The 10551-nt window shown below is 44.2% G+C and overlaps 1 protein-coding gene across 2 annotated transcripts in view; it reads left to right on the forward strand.

Annotated features, from left to right (window-relative positions):
• SAP30BP (SAP30 binding protein) overlaps nt 1–10042 on the forward strand; it is a 29206-nt gene extending 19164 nt beyond the window's left edge. The window contains exons 4-10 of one of the 2 annotated variants that reach the window (XM_084218424.1): nt 2814–2902; nt 5309–5400; nt 5856–5916; nt 6425–6476; nt 6855–6913; nt 8084–8168; nt 8840–10042. In XM_084218424.1, coding sequence (XP_084074550.1) covers nt 2814–2902; nt 5309–5400; nt 5856–5916; nt 6425–6476; nt 6855–6913; nt 8084–8168; nt 8840–9021 — 620 coding nt within the window. In that variant the 3' untranslated portion in view covers nt 9022–10042. The remainder of the gene's footprint in view (nt 1–2813; nt 2903–5308; nt 5401–5855; nt 5917–6424; nt 6477–6854; nt 6914–8083; nt 8169–8839) is intronic. The other variant, XM_084218423.1, reaches the window with a different exon arrangement.
• The last annotated feature ends 509 nt before the right edge of the window (nt 10043–10551 follow it).

The raw sequence follows: 10551 nt of genomic DNA on the forward strand, positions 1-10551 counted from the left end.
ACTGCACAAAAAGCTACCAACACCTACTGCTTGTGCTGATGAAGGTTTAATTTTTAGGTCAGCTTGTGGAAGGAGAATGCACAGGCTAAGCACCAGCAGCAGTGTCCTTTAGCAGCAAGATTTCAGGGGCAGTGGCCCCTGCTTTCTTGAACCCCCATCTGACTCATGGGATCTGCTTCACAGCCTTAGTTCTTTGTCAGGACTGAGAATCTGATTGGGGAAGATATTTACTTACTGTGAGCCAGAATCTGGGTGTGCCTGGAGTGATTAATTGTGCCAACAGCCACTTCCTGAGGGCCACACTTGGAGATCCTCTAGGCTGTGAGCATGCAAATCACAGGGCAAATTAGGAGCTGGAGCCAGTGTCACTACCTGTGACTCATGTCAAAGTAAAACTTTGGTCTTGACAGGAATAACAGGATGCACAGAGCAGTTGGATGTATCCTGTGAGGACACACCTTGTTGTGAGCTGTTCATCTGCAGTTACTGCTGTAGACATGGTGGAAAGCTGCCCTTGGGACTTGGAAAACACAAAATGTTTTATACAGGAGTGTGTGGCCATACATGCAAATGCCAGGATTATAATCACAGCTGCCCTTTCCTTTAGGGAAAGAGCTGGTAGGAAGATGCTGTGGAATCAGCCATTCTGTGTGAGGAGCAAGTCTGAGGACTGCTGGAGGGCATGGATAATTTGTACTTCCTTACTGTAAATAAGCCCCAAGGGGTTAAACTCACCCTTAAACTCACCCTTTTCTTCCCAGTGATGTGGCACCTCAGGCTGGCTGCAAAGTGATGAAATAACTGAGTAATGCTGCAAGTTTGTGCTCAGTTTGTGAGGTGCATGTCCTGCCTTGCTGCTGGCAGTGTTCAGCTGCCTCCAGCTCTGGTGGGATTGAAGGAGGCAAAGATTCCTTAGTTCCAGCTCCTTGTAAACCATTAAGAGATGCTTTCCCCCATAATGTTGATAAAGGATTATTTTCACAAGGCTCAAACAAACAAAGGAGGAAATGAGCACCAAACCTGAAAAGTCATGCATCAAAATATATTGTCTCGTGGCAAGCTCTTGTTCTGCTTCCAGACTGATTTCTTTTTCAAGGGGGCTTTGAATGGACTGCTGAAGATATTCTTATGACTTTTTTTTGCAGGTAAAACAGAGGTCCTGCCCAGAGTTCCTGAGTTTATATGAGCACACAGTTCTTTCCATAAATGTTTCATTTCTCTGTGGCTCATCTGCAAAGACAAGGGAGCCTGTGGGATGTTTAATGTGGAGCTAGGCTTGATTTTCTTAATTATTATTTTTTTCAGGGGCTTTCTTTGCCTTATGAAGTCTTGATTTAATGGTCCTTTTTTTAAAATTCTTCTGCTGTGAACCTCTTAAGCCACTAATCAGCTTTTACCTTTTCCCAGCAAGCCTTGTGTGCTGTGTATTACCCACCCTCTGTGTCTTTGCCACTGTCTTTCTGGATTTTCTGAAGCTCTAATTAACCTCCCCATCCCAGCAGCAGCTGTAACCTGTAACAAATGTGTGCCTTGTTGTCAGGGAGCTCCTTTTGCCTGCCTTTCTCTGGGGACTCTGGCAAGCTTTCCTCCTTCCATAAAGGCTCCCACTTGGTAAATGCCAAAGGACACTTTTTGTTCCTGACTGGCAACAGCTGAAGAATTTAACCCTCAGCAACATCTTGATCAAACAGAATGAGTGGTCGCCTGCCAGCTTTTCCTCTGCTGAGGATCTTGTCCTTAATGCTTCACATTTTTACAAAGGACATGGAAACTGTAGCAGCACTGATTGTGTGTGGTGTTGTTTATCTGTAGCCTCAGCTCTCCAGGGTTCCAGCAGCCCTGTCTGGCCTTTGGGCCCTCCTGGCCTTTATCCAGAGGAGCTGAACTCTGGGTGCTGGAGTTGTAGCTCAGGGAGCTTTACTGAGGAATGTGGAACTGAGGAGCTGCACATGTGAAAAGCTTGGTCGATGTGACTTGTGTGCTGCTCTCAGGTCTGTTATCCACTACAGAGCAGCTCTGGGATGTGTTCCCTGGACAAATTATGCTTGAAAACAATCCCAGCTGCTTAAATGGGGCACAAATCTCTGTTCCAAGGCTTGGCCAGAGAACTGCCTGGGTTTCCCATAATAGTGGGAAAGTAGCAAGCAATGGGGGGAAATGTGGCCGTTTCTTTTGCTGATAAATATGTAAACTAATTTTACAGGGCAATCAGGTACTTTAGTAGTATATCCCAGTACAAACAGCTGTGGAAATTTGGCAATCTGGACTGGGCTGTTCCCAGTCCTGCAGGACGAGTTGTTCTTTCTAGCAATAGTCTGTTTCTGTAAGCAAAGATCAAAGTGCCTGTTCAGGAAGTGTTAACCTAAGGATTAAATGTAATTTCTTGTGGTTAACTCTTGACAGCCTTGGGGAACATTGTTCTCTCCTTGGGCCGTTTTGGTTCATCCAGGTATGTCCTGAACTAAATATTCACCAAGTGATTGTCTCCCCCAAAATGGCAAAGAGCCAGACTGCATAAAATTGATCCTGTGCTCCTCCACATGCATGGTCCCATTCTCTCTCCAAGAGTGTAGGTATCAATAAAACAAGCATCACATCCCTCTTCTAATGACCCAACCTTCAGGTTCTTTAGTTGCTTCTTGCTCAGCCCCTTGAAAACCCCACAAGTACAAGTTGTCAGCATTGTCATCACCTTTGCCCTGGGTTTCCAATGAGGGAGTAGTGCTGACGAAGACATAAAACAAATTTAATGACTTGTATGGCTGAAATTCCTGTCAGTAGTTCCAGAACTCATCCCAGTTTGCTCTCTCCAGCTTCTTTTTCAGAGAGAGTGAGGAACATGTCTCCAGATGAGATCAAAATCCCTCCTGAGCCTCCTGGCAGATGTTCTAACCAATTGCAGGTTGGTATAAGTCCACTTCATTTTTGGTTTTTTGTTTTGTTTTTTTTTTATGATTTGCAGTTCAGGGCATATTTGGGAACCCTGCTCAGTAATTTCACACAAGGCAAAGCTCCACCATTAAAGCTGGGTTTTACCACACTGAGTTTATGAATGCACTGTGTTAATGCTTTAGGCTTTACAGCAATTCTAGTTTAGGAATCTCAAAGTAGCTTTAAGCTGCTTTCCAGCCTCTGTGGGTTAATTATGCTTTAAAACAGCTCTTGATCCCAGCAGTGACACAGAAGCAATGTTTACTGTCAAGGCTGCTTTCCTCTTACCTCAGCAAATTCAGCTCCCTAGCAAAGAACAAATTGTTTTTCTATACGGGCCCGAAATCCCCTAAACTGGAATAGTTGAGGCAGCAATGCCTGGATTCCTTTTCCACCTACATGTCTCTGGATGGTAAACATTTAGAGGGAAGGCTGGTAGCTTAGAGGCAACAAAAGAACACAAGCACATGTTTTCTCTGGTGCACACCCAAATAACAGCAGTGACCAAGTTTGCAGTAACCTTCTGCGTTCTCCTCGTGGAGTGCAAATGAAAGAGCAGGGACTGCTGTCTCCTAACACACACTGGAGTTTTAACTCTGGTTTTCTGCCCAGCAGTAAGACAAGTAAAGAACCACTCCTGGGCTGCTCTGTAAAGTAGCCCCTAACATGCAGTGGTGATTCAGAGTGACTCACCACCCAGATGATGCTTTCTTCTCCACACACTGTACCTGGGCACACCCAAACCTCCTCTAGTGCTGTAGAAGGATTTTACTGTTCTGACATCAATGAACTGGAGTGTGTTAGACCTGAGGAATGCACAGAGCTTGACAGGGTAGACAGAATAAAGCAGAATTTTTCCCCTTTGACAGAAGTTTAGTGTGTTACATCAAAGGGGAGCTTGTCCTCTGTTGGCAGGTCAAACCACATCTTAGAGCACTTTGAGCATGGAGATGGGATTGCTCCTTAGGAATGCAAAATGTTCTGGGCTTTTCTCTTGGTGGTTTGCTCTTTTGTCAATTTTTTCCTCTGATAAACTGTATTTTGAACTCTGCCAAAGAGAGGACTTCTTATTATAAAGTTGACTGAGTAGTTGCCCATCTGTGGACTTGGTGAACCTCATTGCTGCTCCATGGGGAGGAGATAAAAGGGAACACCTATTCAGTCATTTCTACTCCCCAGATTCCCCTTTTTCCTTCAAACCTCACCATGTGTTGCTGGACATGGAGATGGTGTCATTTCCTCTTGCTGATTTTGTGACAAGCTGATGAAAATTTATCTTATAAAAGTTTTTTTAAGGTTGTTGAGTTTCATATCAGCTCTTAACAATCCTCCTTTATTCAGGCTGCAGCAAGCCCTCAGACAATAGTCAGCTCTGTGTTTGACTGTCCAGGGAGGGAGACATGAAGTGACTTATCCAGAAGCAACAAAAGAAAATTGACTCAGCTTCTCCCATCCTGAAAGAATGAAGCCCAGCTCTGGTCTTGTTTTATGTGCCTCTTGTACATAAGAAATTTCTGTCATAAAGAAAAGATGATGGAAATTACTGAGGATATTTTAGCAGTACCACTTAACTGTCTGAAAGCTCCTGCCTCTGCTGTCCCTTCAGCATCACCAGAGCAGGAACACTTTTATGTACTCTCATCCACCTAACTGAGGAAGGAAAAAAATCATGTTTGATTTGAAATCTTTCAGCCTTTTAGAGAGTAGACTGCTTGACATCTGCATCCTGGCTCAGTTAAGTTGCCTTTGGCATGGGCTTGTGCCTTGTGGGTGATGTGCAGAGAGAAGCTGATTCTGTCTGACTGGTACCAAAGCAGGGATTTATGAGCACATTGTTCCTAAGAGCCTTTGGCTGCAGTGGGCACCCCCAGCAATACCTGATGATCACTCTGGGTTTAGTTCTCCAGCAGAACTTGGCTCTGGCCCTGCCTGGCTACAGATGAGCAGGAACTCTGCCCTGTGGGCGGTGTAGCCCAGCTGCTGTGTCTCAGGTGCTCACCTGAGGCTGCAGGTGGGTGTTGGTGGTTGCTGTGAGTTGTGGAGGAACCTCTGGATTTCAGAATTGGCTTTTCTGTGTCATGGCTGTGAAGGGAAACAACAGCCTAAAAAGGAGGAGTCTGTGCCTTGTATGCAGATCTTTAATCACTAAAGCCTTCAGTAATTGCAAAGAGAATTCCTTTACCAGACAGTTCAGGAAGGTACTTCACACACTCAAGGAGGAAGTGTCTCTTGAGCAGCCTGGCCCTGGTGTAAAGGTGAAATCCTACTTCTGGTTAAGGAGGTCACTGGTTCAGTTGGCTTCTTTCCACATGTACAGGAGTCAGCTGGTGTGCTGCTCCTTTTCATCCTGGCTCACCCTATAATCTTTCTCCTGTAGGATAAAATTCAAAAGCTGTATGAGAGGAAAGTGAAAGAGGGCATGGATATGAACTACATCATCCAGAGGAAAAAGGAATTTCGCAATCCCAGGTGAGCCACCATCTTTTCATATGACCACAGCCCCACAGAGTGAATTTGAAGAATTTCCCTGTTTGTTGGAGTTGTTGCAGAAGGATCCTGAACAGGAAGGACTGCTGCTTACAAATTGTCCTTCTCAATTTTGTGACTGAAATAGTAAAACTCTTCTTTGTGTTTGGTAAAGCAGCAGCTGGAGTTGGTGTGTTGGTTAGATTACAAATGTGAAGGCTTGGGATGAAGTGCTTCAGAAGATGTGACAGTTCTGGGAGCTGGGAGATGTTTTGGGGAATAGGAAATACTGTGGATAATGGGGTACCACATCTATCATGGCAGGTGTAGCTTCCCAGGTTCTCATTTCACTTTGTAGTGTGAAGAGGTGACAACCTCTCTCTGTTGGCACATCTGAAACACTTCTGTTCCCTTCTACCTCCCTGGTTCTGTTCTGACCTCTTCCTTTTCCTCTGCAGCATCTATGAAAAGCTGATCCAGTTTTGTTCCATTGATGAACTTGGTACAAATTATCCAAAGGTGAGGAGCAGTGTTTTGAATGGAAAAGGAGTTGGTAAAGGTAACAGAGATGTAAAGTCTCACTTCAGGCTTTCTTGAGCCTGCTTGCTTAGAGGTCTTGTAATGCAGCCTCAGTCTGAGCCTCTGCAGTGAAGTGAACATTTTTGTGTAGCACTGAGCCTCGGTGTCTCAACCTTTGCTACAATGATTCTGCACAAAACTGCTGAAGTGTGGAGCTCTGAATGGAGCTCTTTGAGGGGGGAAAGAAGCTGAGTAATAGAAAAATGCATGACTTACCCCAGCATCCTTTTTGCTTCAAAGCTGTTTCATCATTCACAACAGAATGTGATCCCATAGAAGAAGGTCTGATAGGACCTTTGTGTCACTGGGATACAGGAAGAAGTCAGTGATGATTCTCATTGTCACCTCTGATTATCATCAGAGAACAGAAATACCTAAAGCATTTTTGCACTGGGTTTTTTGTTTCTGTGGGAATAGCCCTAATCTGGTTTATTTCTTTTTTTTTCAGGACATGTTTGATCCTCATGGCTGGTCAGAGGATTCATATTACGAGGCACTAGGTAATTCCAGGAAGTCTCTTTCTTGTCCTAGCATAGGTCTTTGTGTTTTGTACTTAATTAACTGCACTGGAGTCTTCACTTTATGTATAAATGAGAAGTCGTCACATGCTGCTCTTTAATGACTCCATTCTGGTTGGATGTGCCTGAATGTTATTGATGCTTCATCAGTTTGGAAAGGCTTTTTAATTTGGTTCTGCAAAGTTTTCATCTCTCAAATGACTAAATTAGTGCTGCAATGCTTTGATTAAAGAGCAGCAGTTGCTTTCATGGCAGTTTAATTTTTCTATATAGAATTTGAATTTTATCATGGGAAGTGCATGAATGAGAACTGTTGAATTTTACTGTTCTTAGTGCTTCACATCTTCTGCTCTTTCTCAGCTAAAGCCCAGAAGATCGAGATGGACAAACTGGAGAAGGCCAAGAAGGAACGCACAAAGGTACCTGCTCAAACAAAACCTAAAGAGATGCAGGGCCAGGGCTGTTGTTTCTTTCCCTGCTGCATTTCATTCTGTTGCTTTGCTATTTCTATGTTAAAACTGCTTGTTTTATCCTAGATCTCTCCTTTATTCTTGCTTTTCTTTTCCCAAACTTCACAGATCAAGTTATTTGCCCTTCCTTATAGGTCCATTTATAGGTTGTTTATTCCACTGGATTTCCTGCTGTTTTGTCAGTATTTTTAAACCAGAGCTCTAAAAATGGAATTCAGTAAGTCAGATGCAGGCAAGATAATGAATAAAGAACAGCTTTTTCCTTAATTTATGACATTTTGCCTGGTGCCTAGCCTAGTTAAATCTTAATTTCCTCACCATGTCTCAGTGTGACACAATACCTGCTTTCTGTTCTCTGTGATATTAACTTGTTGCATCCAATTTCCAGGAAAACTGGGCCTACTTTGTGCATTTTGTGACAAGCCCAGTTATTCTTAGATATGCCCCAAAAAGAGCACAGAGAAGCTTTGGAAGAGATTTCATTCCTGTCCTGTGTCTCCTTTGAGCCAGTGGCTGGCATTAGAACATGTTTAATGTTAGAGATTTGCCACCTAAGATGCAGAAGGCTGCTTCCATCTCCAGTCCATGGAGGGTTTTTTGTGCAGTGCATGCTGTGTCTTGCTGCTTGTTTTGTTTTTTTGCATAGTAACCCAGGTATCTGATCATGCCCTTGCCCAGATCTGCAGTTCTGAGGCTGCAGTGCTGTTGGAGCTCTTGTTGCCAGGGTTCCTGCTGTGGTGCAGCCACAATAAATTCTACAAGCAGGGACTTGCCTTGCATGTTCCTTAAAAGAAAATGAATATGAGCTTCTAACTGTATAAATACAGAGTTAAATGACCAGGATCTATCCTGTCTGAGCTGTATCAAATCTTGTTGTACCAGTAGACAAACACATTTTTATTGTATCAGTCTTAGGAGCTGGGTTGCAGCTTAATTAATCCTTAATTCTCATGGCCTGAGGTCTGTGTCTTCCTTCCCACATGATGGGCAGCTCAGAGGCCAGTGCAATGTCTTGCATCACACTTAGAGAGGTGCTATGGGTTAAAAAAGGGCTGTGTAATCTTAACAATTCATTTTTTCATCTTCTCCTCTTTCTCCCATGTGTCTCTCCCTTCCCAGATTGAATTTGTGACTGGCACTAAAAAGGGTACAACAACAAGTGCTGCTTCCACAACCACCACAACATCCAGCACCACTGTGGGAGGTAAAGAATAGCTGTGACTGTAGCCCTTAAGCTGCAGTAATGCTGGGATTAGTGCTTCCTGAAGCCTGGAGGCTCCTTACTGATCCTGTAGATAATGCAAGGGAGTGTTTCTGCTGAAGGGCATTGGACTGGCTCTCCTCTTGTCCCTGCAGTCCATGGTTGTCCTTCTGGAGTGGAAGGCTGGGCCAGGTGGGATAGTGAAGAGACTTATTAGTGGGTCAAGAGGCCTGCTGCTGTCTGGGGTTGTAGAGTATTCGTGGTTCTGATAGATTTTGAGATTTGGAAACACTGGCAATCATTCTCCTGCCTTGGAAACTGAGGGGAAGGGACAAAAACCACTGGAGGCTGATGAGTGTGTCTGGTGCCTGTAGCTGAGCAAGTGGGATACATGTGCTTTGTTGAAATTAAATCTACTTTGGGGCAGGGAGTGATCTTGTCTCCCTTTTTGCTGGAGTTAAAATCTCGAGTTCTACTCTGACTCCTGGTACCCCAAGAGGAAAGTTGCCTTTCCTCCTCACTACTTACTGCCAGTGTATCCTGAAATTAGCCTAAGGGGAAGCTGTCTGGTCAAGCTGGGGGATATTAAGGGTTGACAAGACAGGGTGTTAAGAAGGGATTGGTGACCTCTAATGTAATGCTAATCTTTGTGCTTGGTTTAATCAAATTCACAGATGCCCAGAAGAGGAAGAGCAAGTGGGACTCTGCCATTCCTGTAACAACGATAGCTCAGCCCACCATCCTCACCACCACTGCAACCCTGCCAGGTGTTGTGACAGTGACAACCAGTGCCAGTGGCTCCAAAACCACGGTGATCTCAGCTGTGGGCACCATTGTAAAAAAGGCCAAGCAGTGACTGCTGTGCTGGGCCTGGAGTCTTGGACTTGTTTGTCACTGAAGCCATTGTCCTTGGAAGGCAGGGGTGGATTTCTCCTTTGGTAAAAGATGACAAGATTCTTTGAAGCAGCTCACAGTTCCCCTTTGGAAGACTGGGGGCAGGAGCAGGATGCCAGCTGTGTGCCCACAGGAATGGACCTCTGCCCACCATGCCTCTGCCTTTGCTTGCTGGGGGAAGACCCAGGCTGCCTGTGTTGTGCTGGAGGAAGGTGGCATCTGGAGTCAGCTTGTAAAAGTTTGCTTATTAATTACTGCATTGAGGTCTTACCTACCTGAAAGTTTGTTTTAGGGAGGAAAAAGAAAATAAATTAAAAGGGCAAGCAGTGAAAGACTGTCAGTGTTACCCCTGTGTGTTCCAGGGCTGCCTGCAGCCTGTGTAGGTGCCTCCCTCCAGAGTCAGCTCAGCTCTGAGCGAGTTGAAGCAGAGACAACCACTCAGTGTCCACGTCCAGATGTGTAGCAGAGACTTGAAGCAAACTCCATCAGTGAGTGTAGGCTCACTCTTTGTTCTAGCACTGACACCTGTACCCTGTGCTCTCTGTAGATCTTAGTGACCACGTGTGAAACTGTGGAACTCTTGAGGAAACTGTGCTGGAACATCCTGTTACCATCTCACAGGGATGGAGATTTCTATGCAGAACCCTCAAGCTGTAGAGGTTTGATTTGTGAGCTCACTTGCAAAGACCTGTGCAGGAACACTTCCATTGCCACGGAATGAGGTTGGACAGAAGCAGAGGAGAGTGTCTGACCCTGTTTGTGACATTGTCCATCTTTGTTTTAGCTCGTGATGTTCTGTGAATGCACACATGGCAGTTACTGCTTGCTCCTCTGTTGTGAAAAAGTATTTTCAGTTGAAAATTTTGTTGAATAAAAATTGAAGTCTTTTTAAAAAGCCCCTGGTGTCATTGATGTGTCTGCATTTCTTCAGAGTTAAATTTCTACCCAGAGCCTCTTTGTCCTAGTGTATAAAGGAGTGATAGGAGAGATGGTTGCCAGATCAGCAAAAGTGTAAGTTTCTGAGAATTCAGTGGTTTGGGATTGCTTTTTCTTTTTTTATTTTCTTTCAGTTTTTTTCTGTAGCTTGTGTCAGTCCTGATCAAGACTTTGCATTTATGGAGACTTAAGGTAGAAATAACAGGTTGATATCCTGCTTGTAGACAGATAATTTCAAAACATGTTAAACACTTTGTCCTGGTAGTCATTTAATTTAAAAAATAAATAAATTTAAAAAAAAAAAAAAGCATCTGTGAGACCTGCAGGACTGCTGTACCCTGGCAGTTTCCTCCTGTGTTTGCTGTCTGCAGTGGAGAAAGCAGCTTGAAACAGGCTTGATTTAGGTTTGGGTTTTTTCCCCCAAAAAAGGGGGAGTGAGGATGCCAACCCCTGTATAACAAACTTGCAGCCAATAACTCACTGCTCTTGTTTGTCTTGCATGTCGTATCAGAGGTAATAAATAGATGGATACTCAGGTTGGAAACTGCAGGAAATG

This window comes from Fringilla coelebs (genome assembly GCF_963513975.1).
Source record: "Fringilla coelebs genome assembly, chromosome: 19".
Classification (NCBI taxonomy): Eukaryota; Metazoa; Chordata; class Aves; order Passeriformes; family Fringillidae; genus Fringilla; species Fringilla coelebs.